General features: G+C 39.6%; 1 protein-coding gene across 5 annotated transcripts in view; it reads left to right on the top strand.

Annotated features, from left to right (window-relative positions):
* Nucleotides 1-14,923, top strand: part of Dnah9 (dynein axonemal heavy chain 9) — a 335,545-nt gene that overhangs the window by 183,552 nt on the left and 137,070 nt on the right. For all 5 annotated transcript variants that reach the window (XM_031353939.1, XM_031353935.1, XM_031353934.1 and 2 more), the window contains 2 exons: nucleotides 4,496-4,657; nucleotides 9,393-9,589. In XM_031353939.1, coding sequence (XP_031209799.1) covers nucleotides 4,496-4,657; nucleotides 9,393-9,589 — 359 coding nt within the window. The remainder of the gene's footprint in view (nucleotides 1-4,495; nucleotides 4,658-9,392; nucleotides 9,590-14,923) is intronic.

The following is a 14,923-nucleotide window of genomic DNA, read 5'->3' as shown; positions in this document are numbered from 1 at the left end:
TGTGTTTCCTCTTGAAGGGTTTCTAGCTGTTTACCTGTGTTCTCCTGTATTTCTTTGAGGGTGCTATTCATACCTTTCTTAAAGTCCTGTATCATCATCATGATAAGTGATTTTAGATCTGAATCTTACTTTTCCGGTGTGATGGTGTGTCCAGGACTTGCTATGGTGGGAGAATTGGGTTCTGATGATGCCAAGTGACCTTGGTTTGTGTTGTTTATTTTCTTACTCTTGCCTCCCGCCATCTAGTTTTCTCTAGTGCTACCTGCCCTTGCTAAATCTGACTGGAGCCTGTCCTTCCTGTGGTTCTGCTTGTGTCAGAACTCCTCAGAGTCAAGCTATCTCTGTGATCCTGTGATTCTGGGATCCTGAATCCTTGCTTGTTAGATCACCTGGGAGTGGGGCTTCTTCTGTGTGTTGTGGGACTAGCTGCGGAGCTTATGCCCAAGGTCTGCTCAGGACACCAACCCAGACAGACTGAAAGGAAAGGGAGTCAGTGGGCTGGCGGAGTTTCCCTGTGTGCCTGGTCCCACCCACAGGTCCCAATTACTCCCAGCGTTGGGACAGATGTTGGTTCCTCCTCACCTCTGATCCTGGGTGTGTCAGAGTGCCTGGGAGTGGAGATTCCTCTGGCTGTTTTGGGACTGGCTGCGGAGCTTTCACCCAAGGTATGCTCTGGGCACCAGCCCAGACAGACCGGAACGAACCTCTATTTTCTCACATCTTGATATGGTTTCTTACCTCAATAACTGTCATCCCAACTCGTCTGTAGTGTTCACTTTATGGTTATAAATTCTCTTCTGACCGCATTTGCAACATGCAGGCTTTCCCAGGCTGCATGGTTTATGGTTTACAATCTTCAGTGTAGCATTCATTTTTAAACATTTAGAAGTTTTGAGATTTACATTTTTAATTGATAACTACCTAATTTCAGCAAATTCCATGTGATTTCATTCCATTGAAATTCATTGAGGTTTGCCATGTTTCCCACAATACAATTAACATTCAGTTTTGAGAAGTGTGTTCTCAGACATTAGGTATAGTTTAATCAATACGTCAATTACTATACATTTTTAAATCATCTAACTTAAGTTTAATACATTTTACTGATATTTGTTTTTAAAAATCTATATGTTCTACAATCTTTTGAGAAAGATTTGTGGAAATCTTCCAAGTAGTATGGACATATGGACATATCTGCTTCTCCTTTTTTTCCTATTCATTTTTTACACTGTAAAGTTATATTGACAAAAAGTAGAATTTTAAACTACGAATATACTTACAACTAGCCCACCTTCTTGAACTGTTACTTATATATTAGGTGTACTTATTTATGTCCAAAAATAGCCTTTGCTTTAAAGTTAACTTTGTTTGATGATAGCATGATTAATCTATATTACTTTAGTTTAATTTCACTTGTCCATTTGTGTCCACATGGGACCACAACCCCCCCCCATAGATATGAAAGTCTAGAGGTGCTCAGGTCCTTTATATGAAATATCAGAGTAGTTTTGGTGTTATTTTTATCTTTGTTCTAATTCTGGAAATTGAGTCAAAGCCTCAAGTATAATACACAAATCTTCTAACCTTTGCCCATTCCATGGAAATTGATGTAACTTGCACACATCACCCCTTTATACATCATATCATCTTTAAGTTACACAATGTACTTGTTACTTAGGTAGTTGTGATTGTTTGTTGTTTAGAGACTAATGTCCAAAATTGTACACATGTGGTGCAATCATAACCCTTTCTGAATATTTGTTATCCAGGATTGGCTGGACCATGGCTGGAGAAACCATAGTTAAGAAAAGCTTCTTTTTGTCTTATGCTCAGATTGCCTATATTCTTATGCTTGAGAATAGATGTAAGTGCTATCTATATATTTGACTCTTAGAAAGCAAGCCTGGCAGTTGTGCCTTTCCACAATACTGTCCATTTGCTTACATTGTCATACCTAGGCATGCATTTGAGGTTCAGGCTTCCTATGCTATTTTTATATGTTTCTTCCATTGTTTCCTTTCTGTCCCTGTTTGAATTCTGTGGAATTTTTGTGTATTTCTGCTGTTTTATTTTCTCCTTCTTTCAAGATATGCATTTTATTTGCTATTCCTCTAGTGAATGCTGTATCAATCAGAATTCCATGAAATGCACTTGTTCAGTCCAATGCCTATCTCTTCTATGAATTGGGCCTCTCTATTTCTCTCTCTCTCCCCTTCTCCCTCTCCTCTCAGTTTCTTTCTTTCTTCCTCCATCATCATCATCATCATTGTCATCACCATCACCATCACCATCATCTAACTTTTTTGAAATAGCATTGCCCTGGCTGTCCTGGAATTCACTCTGTAGAACAGGTCAGTCTTGAATTCAGAAATCTGCTTCCCAAATGCTTGGACTAAAGGCATTGGCCACTACCAATTAGCTGCTTCTCTTTCTTTTCTTCTTGGTTTCAGTCATTCAGACTTATCTGGTCCTGATGTTCCTCATAAGTTTTGTTTGATATGCAGTTCTGATTGGCTTTACCATAGGCAGATACTTTCAGGGCTACATGATGATGGTTTTCTTTGGTGGGTAAACACTTCTGCATGTCTGTGCATCTTTGAAGCCCACAGTGATCACACCTCAGCTTCCATTCCTGTAAGACCTGACCAGAAGCTTTCGGGAGCCTCCCCATGGATTTTAAGCATGGTTCTCCTTATTTGTAAACCTGTACCTAGTTTTCATCCTCACACTCCCCCTCCATGAGACAAGATCATGCAAGATCTTAACCTCCCCCTGTCTCCATCTTTTCCTTGACCTAACTTGTATCTTTAGTTGGTGAACTGATAAAAGTCTCAAGAGGAAAAGTGGTATTAGATATTTTGTTCATTTCTCTGGCATCTTATTCCTTCAAGTCTTCACTATTTGGGTTATTTTCTAGGTAATGATTGAAAACAGGAAGCTTTAAAATACCTTGTCTGGCTTTTCTTGATCTTAGAGGGTTTATCCATGATCAAGCCATTACTAAAACAAATCTTGATGAAAGAATTTTGCTCTGCAATATGACAATGTGTAGAAGATTTAATATTAGCCCACTTTTTGTTTTAATAGAAATCCATTTCAAGGAGTCAAAGAGTGGTTTAAAAGCACGTATTGCTCCTGAGTCCAGGTTCCAGCATCCATGATAGGGAGTTCATAACTTTCCATAATCCCTGATCCAGAGGATTTGGCATCTCTGAGCTCTGGGCACCTGAACTTATGTCCATATACTCACACTCAGATATACATAAATATATGCAACTTTAAAATAAATCTTTCAAAAGGAGAATCCATTGTAAATCTCTGTTGGGCAGCATGCTAGGCACTGGTTATACAATGGCAAAAATCAATTGCAATCACTGAACTCCATATGCTTCCCTTTGAGAGAGTTATTATGATCTATAATAAATGAACTTGGAAAAATAATAAGGTGGAGGTAACAATTCTTTCGATTATATAGAAAAGACCATGTGCAACATACCAAAGTTATGGGTGCTATTGAACAAGGGAAGGGACACTTATAGGTCTTCCACAAAGACATTGAAATGAAACCATGACAGATAAACAGAGGAAGCAAAGAAGGAAGAATGGGGTCACAAAAGTGTGCATGGTCAGAAAAACAAAAGTGAAAGTGGAAACTCGGTATTTGGGAAGTGATGATGAGAATGTTCATGAATAAGTAGACCATAGCAATGTTATAACCAGATGTTTGTATTGTATAATTAAATCTGAATATTCTTATATGGACAATAAGGAACCATTAAGTGACCCCCATCTCCTCCAGGACAAGAAGGCAGTGAGAGTGAACCAGGTGATAGGTTTGAAGCTATATAGAGAACCCCTGAGGTTAAGTCTGCTTCCATTTGCTTTTTCATTGAAAGCAGATGTTCATTTGTAGGCTAATAATAAGGAAAGAAAGGTGACATATTAACATCTCTGTAATTCATAAGAAGATAAATCAGTAGAGATGAACATATTGACTGCTGACCAGCAAAGGACAACTATTCCTATCCTATCATCTGTCATTGTTCTGATTTCATGTGTTCAATCATTACCAAAATCAATTTGCAAAACAAACCTTGTAGTAATGAAATATGACATGTCTTTCTGACAAAACTCCCTGTCAACATTCCAAGTTTTCCCTTTAGTATAACAAATTCCTTAGTGAGATAATCCTGAGGTACCATCGCAGGTTAGACATAATGCTGTAAGACAGAAATTCTATACCTGTGGGTCACTATCCCTTTGGTAAACCTCTATCTTCAAAAATACTTACATTGCATCTCATAACAATAATTAAATTACAGTTACAAAATAGCAATGAAAACAACTTTATGGCTGGGGGCTCACTCCAACATGAAGAACTGTATTAAAAGGTCACAGCATTAGGAAAGTTGAGATCTACTGATATAAAAAGTTCTTTTAAGTGTTGTACTTCTGAAATGTTGCTAACATTATTTGTCATCTGTTCTCCTGGAAGGGCATTCTTTTCTCCTCTGTGGAATGTGTGAAGTCTACACAGGACCTAGTAAAACTCTATCTGCATGAGTCAAATCGGGTTTATCGGGATAAGATGGTGGAAGAAAAGGATTTCAATCTTTTTGACAAAATCCAAACAGAATTCCTCAAGAAAAATTTTGATGTAAGTATTGCCTGTGCTCTTTCTATATTTGAAAAATAATGAGGACTGTGCAGGTGATCACCAAAACCACTCTAGTCCATGAAGTCAGAGAAAGCCAGAGATTCTTTTTTCTTCAAAAAGAAATTCTATTATCACTTTACCTGGCTAAAAAAATGGTGGGCAAGACACATTTTATTTATATATTTCACATCTATTGTTCTCTAGATAGCATCTGATCAAAAAGCTTATACAATACTGAGGCTCTTTCTAGCTCCCCAGGTGACATCTCAGATGGTGTTTAGCATCCTGAGACTGTCACTCCCATGATAGCCATTTTGGAAGTAGTAATAACTGGAAATGTAGAATAATTCTGAAATTCAAAACATATAGAATTATTCTGGACAGTAGGTGTGTATATTAATGACTGAAACTATATTTTCCTGTCCAAAAGTAAGAGAGAAGAACTACTGGTAATTGCTACCTCATTGGCTTCTCCTCCTCCACCTCCTCTTCCTCTTCTTCCTCCTCCTCTTCTCTCCTTCCTTTCTCTCCTCAATCTTCCTTTACTATGAGACAGAATTTTGCTATACAACTAAACTGTCCTTGAATCCACTCTGTATCAGAGTCACTAGGTAGCCCAGGCTAGGCTTCCATCCTTGGCTCTTCTGCCTCCACTTCCTTGCACATGGGATTGCAAGCATATACCATGTGATCCCCTTTTCTGATACACCATAGTTCTGTGACTGTGATCCTTGAAACATGCTCTTCTAAATAGATGGAAAGAAATCTTGACAGGAACAGTGGAGGGAGGCTTCATATTATACCTATGCCTTGAAAACTCATGGTACATTTAATGCTCAAATCCAGAAATCTGAAATCTTCCTAATTCACACACTATTTTACAAACACATTGTACCCTGAAACTCATTTGCCTTTGTCAAGAGCTCCTAACTCACAGAGAGAATGTCACATGGAATATGCCTTGAGTAGTGTTGACACTGGAATACTGCCATTCCCAGTGACAAAATTACCTAGCAACTAGCATAGAACATTCTGTTGAGCCGCCATGTTTTCTGTCCTCTCTTGAACTGGAAAGAACCAAACCCTGTCTGTAATTATTCTACTCTCTCTCTCTCTCTCTCTCTCTCTCTCTCTCTCTCTCTCTTCCCATATATATATTCTCAATGAATTAGCCTGTTCGCTGTCATTTTAACAAATTATCTTATGCTGGGCATTTTAGACATGGGTGTATTTGGAGCACAACACTACAGACTGACAATGTAAGATGGGGTGGCTTCATATGTTTAGTCTCTGTAAGGGGACTCACAGTGATGGCAGGTACAGAAGTAGATGGGACAAGAGATAACTCAGGTTCAATTTTCAAGGTTCTCTCAGAAGAGCTGACAACTCATTGCCCACAGCTTTTTGTACCTGCTTAAGAACTTTATTGTTCAATTTTCATGATGATTGTGTAAGGAAGACTGATACAGATGTTTATCTCTCCTGGACTATGTCAATGACACTCATGATGTATTTTGGTTCTATATCACAGTGATTTGTCCCCAATGACCCTTTCATCCTTTCCAGGCACAGTGTGTGTGTGTGTGTGTGTGTGTGTGTGTGTGTGTGTTGCTCCAGTTTTCCCTTTGCATTGTATTGCTTTGACAACTGTAATTTGAATCAGATCTGACAGAGGTACAGAACAAAATATATTTTGATATAAAAAAAAAAACAAAGAATCATTAGCTTAAGAGAGTAGTGTCCCAGTGATATAACTACCTCTGTCTGGCCCCACCTTTTAAAGAGCCCACTGACAATAAAGAGCCCATGGCCAACTGGGGATCCAGCTGCCAACAGGGGAACCTTTGGGAAAGAGCCCACACCCATACTGCAGTACCTTCTCTGGATCAGCTCCATATTTTCTCAAACCCTTTGGCACCTCTAACTTTAAAAATGTTTATATTAGGATTCATAACAGTAGCATAATTACAGTCATAAAGAGGCAATGAAAATAATTTTATGGTTGGGAGTCACCACAACATGAGGAATTTTACTAAAGGATCACAGCATTAGGAAAGTTGAGGATCACTGCTCTAGAAAGTTCTTTTAACTCTAGTACTTCTGACACTGCCCTAATTTATACACAACCCAACCCAGTCTGAAGGGCAAACTTTCTGGTGCTGAACAGAACTTTCAAGTAGCTTCTTGAAAGCTACTTTGGCTGGCTGTTTTCAAGGTAAACACCCTCATTTCTACTTCCCTCATTATTATTATGGAGCCTGGCATTCAGATCTCTCACATCTTAGATGGTCCCCTGTGGGCACTGCAGAGTTAGCCAATTTGTGTACTTAGAGTTAACTTTGCAAGTAAGCCTTGTCTTTATGAGTTGGTCTTCGCTGGAACTTTTCAAGTCACAACACTTGGTTTTTGAAGTACAGATCTTTATGTGTTTTGATGAAAAAGCTCACATCGTTTTATCAGAGACCAAAATGTAGTTCACACAGCCATTATTCTAACTAGCAACAGTTGTGAAGACAGCTGAAGCCCCTTGCCTGCAGATATTCTAGCACTGGTGTCAGGACAAATTTCCCTGATTCCTCACAAAGTGATTCAGCCACATTTTTAAAAGTCTGGAGCTCTCTGACTTGTAGCTTTCAGAGAAACACAGTATCACTGTTAAGGATGCTTTGATTCACTGTATCAGGTGGCTTCCTATCTCCCTTCTATACAACATGGCTCTGATCCTTAAACTGGAGATGTGTTTTGTTCATCAAAGAACCTTTGTAGATCAAACTTCTCAAAACTACACTTTGGTTTCTCTCCAGATAGATCCTTAGTATAAACTGACTCAAGAAGAGCACCTGGATTTCTGCATTCCTTTCCTGTCCTTTATTATTTACTGTATTTATTTCTATGATATGTGTATGGGTGTTTGCCTACATGTGTGTCTATTACCATATGCATGCCTGGTATCCTGGGAGGCTGGAAGAGGGCATTGGATCCCCTGAACTGGAGTTATAGGTGATTTGATCCATTGTATGGGTACTGGGAATCAAACCTGGGTCCTCTAGAAGGGCCATTGTGTCATCTCTACAGACCTGTCCTATTTAAGATAACTATACGCTGATAAAACACCATGACCAAAAATAACTTGAGGCAAAGGCATTTATATCACTCACGGTTTCATGTTTGGGTTTCCTATAGAACCCAAAAATACCAATCTAGGAGAAGCCCCATCCACCATGGGCTGGGCCCTCTTTCATCAATCACTAATTAAGAAAATTCCCTGCAGACCTCCCTATAAACTTATGGAAGCATTTTCTCAAGTGAGGTTCTCTCCTTTCTGGTGACTGAAGTTGAAACATAAAATAGCCAGGACAGGACTACTACTATGTCTTATAAAACTAGACAAAATAGCTCTTTTGCATTGCAATCCTCCTAACCAGCTGTCTGTTGTTACTATCAATAAAGCCACAATAAGATAGAATTTTCTTTTTTAATTTAATTAATTAATTTTTATTTATTTATTTATTTTTACTTATTCATGTTTCATCCCACTCACTGCCACCATATCTCTCTCTCTCCCCCCGCTTTCTCTGTCACACACACACACACACACACACACACACACACACACACACACACACAAAATCCTTCACCCATTCACCTCATGAATAGGATTTTCCACAGCCCTGAAAAGACCCTCAAAAGTCAGGTCACACCTGATACTCAATCTTCTAGCCCTCTATTCTTTTTTCCTCAGACAGCAGGCTTGGTTTTACTCCTTTGTGTTTGGTAGCTCTTGCCCAAGGAATGTATAAGACTAACATGGTCATGACTTAGCCCTGCCAATGACCCCTACTGGTTACCTGTTTCTGATATTGATTTCCTAATCTGAATTTTAGAAAGCCTTCTTGGGATACATTACTTCTATAATATTTCTTCCTACATGAAATCTTAAGTATCTAGATTTTGACAAGCAAATAATTTACTCTTTGTCCTCTAATGCAAACTAACAATAGAAGCCTCTAAAATGCTTAGAGAATAAATTGTTAATAAAGAGATGAAGATTTGCCTCATCGACTAATTAATTAAATTGTACTAGTCATTATACAATGTGCTAATATTTGTCCTGGAGTAAGATTTGACGAACAGTAAGGCAGAATTCTTATGAAAGTGTTGTAAACAGTGCATTCTACTCTAAATGTTTTAATATTGGAAACAACCATATATACAAACCAGCAAATTAAGGATAGGGAACTACCAGTGTATTCTTCAAAAAACAAGCCTTCTCTATGGGTGGACCAACTTCACAAGAGGCATGCTTTATGAGCATTCTATGGGTTAGGGAATAAGAACCATTGAGATGGATGTTGGGTAATTGAGGCCACTGGACAGTGATACATTGTATCCAACATTACCAAAGGAGGCTTGTCTAGAGAAATCCAGCCATGTCCTCATCTACTCTTCTGAACACAAAAAGATCATTACAGTGCTCTAAAGGTGGATGCTCTCTACTTTCCACTTTGCACCATTAATCTATATGGCATATCAAATGTTTATGAACCCCTGGAGCTGGTAAGCCCATGGTAAAAGTCCACCTCTTAGGGAAGTGTCAAGAGAAAATTCCAAAGAGACACTGATGCTTAATTTTCACAAAGTATGTAGAGAGAGAAAGCAGTCATCTTGGTATCTCCACCATATAGGGAACCAGATGGGAATACAGAAGATCCTCATCCCTGTGTCTTCTCTCCAGGATAGTGAAGAGATGCTGAAGAAGACACAAAACCTGAACATGTATTGTCACTTTGCAAATGGCATTGGTGAGCCCAAGTACATGCCTGTGCAATCATGGGACCTTCTGAGCCAGACTCTGGTAGAAGCCCTGGAGAGTCACAATGAAGTGAATGCTGTGATGGACCTGGTTCTCTTTGAGGATGCCATACGTCACATGTGAGTGTGCATCTCTTCCTTGCCTCCCCTCAGTGGCTGCTCCTTCCCAGGGTCAGGGGTCTCATTGGGTTATTCCAAGTCACTTTTTTTCTAAAGTTTATAAATTAGTTCTTTGAGAATTTCATACAATGTTTTTGGCCAGATTCTCACTCCACCCCAATACAGTTCCATAAAGCCTGAAGTCAGCCACTGTCAGCCCTCAGTAAGGGTAATGGTATAGCTGCGGTTTCACTGATAGACATGGGGGGCAGTAGAACACAGGGATCAGCTCCAGCAGTCACCAGGACCTTCATCTATATACACATATACACAAACACATACACACACTCACACACGTGTATATCAAAACTTAAATATTATTATGCGTGCTCTCACTATTTAGTTTATCGCTGGCCATAGTCACAAGCTCTCCCAGTTAACTTACACTCAACACAATGTGGCTCAGATCCAACCCTTTACATTGTCTAGTCTGAGCTCTACTTAGCAATCATGCATGGTGCCTTACAGTATCTTACCACCCTAACCAAGTTTCCCAGGGTCTTCATGGATAAATTCTGACACATGGCTGGCCCTGAGTCAAAGGAAGCTGTTTCTCTTTCCCACCCATCCCAAGAACCCCAGAGCTCAGAGATGGACAAAGCTTTTATTCTCACCCTCACAAGCATGTTACAATTTAAGCTATTTCTCCTTTTTAAAGGGGATATTTGTTTTTATGTGTTATGTATATAAGGGTGTTGCCTGAATGTTTATATGTTTACTATGTACATGCCCAGTGCCTGTAGAGGCCAGAAGATGACACCAGATCCCTTGGAACTAGGGTTACAGATGGTTGTGAGCCATGACTGGGTGCTGGGAATCAAATCCAAGTTCTCTGCAAGAATAGTAAGTGCTCTTGACCACTAAGCCATCTCTCCAGCCCACCCCCACCCTCATTTCTCTTTCTAACCTTCAGAAGACCCAGTCATTCTGAAGCACAGGACTCCACTTTCATGTCCCTGGCCTCTCCTTGCCACTGTCTACTGAAGCCCAGTCATCTCTCATCATTTAGCACCTGGACAGTCTTCTTCTCCTCACTTCTGCCTTCACTCATTCCCAACATCCATCCTTAGCCAATATGGCTCCTGTGATCTTAGCTACATGCCCCACCCCTCAAACACATATTCTTAACCAGAATGTCTACTCTCGGTGATGAGCTCTCTTCTGGAGTCTACATTACAGGCATTTCTGTGACTCTCACATTCGTCTTTCCCTTCTACTACCCTCCAAGTTCCAGTTGTTCTTCAATTCCATCAAGACTTCTATTTATAGGTCAGATGTTTTAATCATCCTCTTGTACCCATTTCCCTGTCATGTCTTCTTGGTTAACAGATGGTTATTCCAATCCAGGATTCTCTAACTCTCCAGTCAGAGTGGACCAAATACAACTCTAGTTAAACCACTTTGTCACCTATTCCATCCCTCTCCCAATTGTTGAAGAAAACCCCTCAAACATGATGGTTAATCTTGTTTCCTCTTTGTGGACAGACATATCAGATAGACCCTAATTGTGGCTGGAAATCCTCCCTGTCTACTATGGGAACTTCATCCCCATTAGCTTCCTGAGATAACTGCATGGATCTGATTGTCCTTTCTTCTCAGTCTCTGATAGCCCTACCCTGACTTCAGCTACAGCTAGAGAATGTATCTCTTATTTTACTGAATGAAATGACTAGAAGAGAATGCCCATGCTTACCACAGTGCACATGTCACCAACCTGGAACGACCCCCTGCCACACTGCCTCAAGCATTCCATGCACAAAGGCCCAGCAGCCTTCCTGTTTCAGCTCAAGAATCACCTTGTTCATTTTGAAGGCCAATCACTCTACCTGTTATGGGGTCCCATCCCTTTCACCTTCTTGGTAACTTTAATTCTTCCTGTAGTTATTTCTCCTCCCCTTCCACCTTTCCCTTTACCCCATCACTGATTTCTAGGTCACATGGATCAGCATATGTAAACATTTTCACTTGTCAGAAATATAATAAGTTATTCCTTAGCATGCTCTGCCTTTTCATCTACTGACCTCAATTTTTCTGCACCTCTTCACAACAAAATGCATCAAAAAGGTAGTTTATACCTGTCACCCTTTCTTGTCTCTAATTCTCTCTTCCACAGGCTTCTCTTGCCACGGGAACAAAGCAGCTCTCACTATATCCATTCCAGAACTGCCACTCATTCAGGTCAAATGCTCTGACCAGATCCCCACCTCATGCTCCTTGACCAGGTGCAGAAAATCTCATGACTTTCCACTTGTTTAACATATCCCTCCATCTAACAGACGTTTGTGCACTGCATAATATCGACACAGCTACCCTACTCAGCATCCTGGAAGCATTCTGACCTCACTCTGTACCTTCTTCTCTCTCTGGAAATGGATTGCCCCTCTGATGACTTCCTTCACCAGCAGATCCTGTTCTGTTCTTGCTGCAGTCTTTATACGAGATCTTTCACTTCACTTTGGCATAATCTTCACCCAACTTTTTCTTTGCCTTTTTCATTTTTTTTCTCTTCATGTATATTTTTAGCATGTTTTTTTTCCTCTTAGAATCACAATAGTTATTAATCAAACAAACCTTGGATATACTGCTTTTGTGTTCCAAATGCCTTATTAGTCCTCCAGAAAGAGAGAGAAAGAGAAAGAGAGAGAGAGAATTTTCAAAGACTACTTCCTCCAGCTGTGCTATGAGGCATCTTCAGCTTTTGTTTTTAATCGCTCAGAAATTCAGTGATGGGCTTAACACAGACCGTCTTGGTTTTCTGGCCCAGGAATCCTCTAGAATATTGATCTTCTTTTTAAATTTTGTAATTTAAATTCAGAGTCCCTTGCCCTTGTCAGAGGTTGTTAATGAAGCCCCAGCTGGAGTCTAATGCTGATGCCTGCAAACTTACCCATACTAACTCAGAAACTTCATCACTAAGGATGTGTTTTCCATCTCAATATTGAGTAACACAGCCCATTCTATGCTGAATTCAGGCCTTTAGGAATAGAACTGTGAACCAGGCAACACAGTGACCCAGTTGTACTCCAATTCTTCCTCCAAGCCTGCATCTCTCCTCCAGGAATCCAGTCTGGCCTCCATTTTTCCTGAATGAGAAGATAGAGCCTGGTTACTTGGTACCAGTGTCTCCTTCCATCAGACACCAATTCAGACACAGAAAGAAAAAACAATCTCCCACACAGAGCATAATGAAGAATTACAAAAAGTGCCTTAAATGTGAGACTGAGCACATTTGGATGGATTTTGTTTTAGTGTAATAGAACTGTATTCCATAGCTTCAATGTGCTTGCTCTATAATGGACACAAAATGAACACGCATACTCTTTAGGCATGTGGAAATGATAGTTTAATACAAGGTGAGAGAAGGGTAAATCTAGATGATAATGACAAAGCATAAGTTTCACAATTAAATAAGTGGAGTAAAAAGGAGAACTAATAAAAGCAGTAAATGTAGGCCGATAAATAACTCCTAGACATTTAGGCAGACAAGTCTTAGCCACACAGAATTCAGTGATGAATGGTTTTAAGTTCTAAACATTTCTCTATGTCTAAGACAGAAAACAAAAGGGTAGAAGTAAAAAAATTGAAGGGAGCTTAGAATGCCCATGAAAGGACGTTACAAACTTAGAAATGAGCCTTGGGGAAAAAAGAGAAAAATGCACAAATGAAAAACATTGTGATTCCTAGGCACGGAAAGTATTCAACTCCCTAGAAAATCAAATTAAAACTATAATATTTAGCCTTTAAAGTTGTCAAATATATATGTATATGTATAATAACTACATACATACATGAACAAGATCCATGCCAAGTACATGCTGCTTATAGGTTGTTGATGCACAAATACCTACGCAAGGGTTTCCATCCCAACATCAAATATGCTGAGATGAGGCAGTGATTACCCAGTTTCTTATGCTGATTATGACTGAGTCAGACATCTTCTAAAACTACTCCCAAGCACTAGTTCCATGCTTAGTTTAGTCAGACCTTAATTATTTACCACTGTTTACTTTGAATATAGAGTATCTGTAGGGCATCTTTAACCTAGGGCAGGAATGCAGAGGTACAAGATCCAATCTCAAGTGGACCCTCTGATTCCTAACCAGAAGTGTCATACCCAGTTCTGATTCTCACACTGTAGTGAGAATTTTGGAATTTTGGTTTCTTCAAAAACACAGACATAGTATAAGAATGTGCTATTATTTTAATCCCAGAAGTGGCATATGGGGCTGACTATGATTTGCCTTGTGCTCTAGGGGTGGTGTGATTTTTGCCAGTTGTAGATAGTTTCCGTAATTTTGTGATGTTTGGAATTCTGGGAAATTTTCAGAGGGTATATACATGCTAGAGCCCCAATAGGTGGGGTTGGTGGTTGGTGGTCGTTTAGGGAGGTTGGATGCAATTTGCTAGTAGCCTCGGTCAAAGAAGACACGAAAGGAAAGAAATTAGGTTCAGGGATTTTCATAGTTCCTCTCTCCTCTCTCCTTGTTTCTCTCCTACCTAGTGTTTGGGGGTGAAAACAGGGGGATAAAGGGTGGGAAAAGGAAGAATCCACAAAAGTAGCAAAGACCAGCTAGCTATATTACACTCTTTTTGTCCAAGATCACCAACATTAGAATTCACTGGCTTACACTATAACTCAGTGAATAGAGCCCAGTGTGTTCTCGCCCTCCAGCATTACTGATCAGTTTTACTTGAGAAGAGCACAGATGGGCACCACCATTCTGAGCAGTTTCTCCCCCGCCCCCCATTAAATTTCCTGAGCCATTTAAAAATTGCTTTGCTGTTTGGCTCAGCAACTTTATATCTAGGAAAATCACCCCAAGGAAATGATTAGAGATATAAACAAAATGTTATAATACATTATATGAAAGTGGAGATATTGGAGACAGCCTAAGTACCCAGTAGTAGGATATTTCAGACAAGTAAGTTATTATATTTTTATTATCAATACAATATTGAAATTCTATATGGTGGTATTGCACCATCAAAGGCATGGTCTAGCAGATTGCTTAATGGCTTAGAGAAGTCATCACAATCTACTGCTAAGTGAAAAACTGGTCTCAGGACACTGTACCCAATGTTTAGGAGTTGGCTTGGTGGTAGAGCACCATGTATCATTGTGAGGACTTGAGTTTAATCATCAGAACTTGGAACAAATAAGCAAAACATTATGCTCAGTATATAAGCTGCCCTTGGATTTTAAAAGCTACAGGATAGAACTGCATTGACATTTCAGATGTAATATCCAAATATATATTCACAGACATCTAGACACACTAGTCTGCAAGCCCATAA

The sequence above is a fragment of the Mastomys coucha genome, unplaced genomic scaffold (genome assembly GCF_008632895.1).
Source record: "Mastomys coucha isolate ucsf_1 unplaced genomic scaffold, UCSF_Mcou_1 pScaffold5, whole genome shotgun sequence".
NCBI classification, from domain to species: Eukaryota; Metazoa; Chordata; class Mammalia; order Rodentia; family Muridae; genus Mastomys; species Mastomys coucha.
The sequence above is the reverse complement of the archived record's forward strand: the minus strand, read 5'-3'. Positions and strand labels throughout refer to the sequence as shown.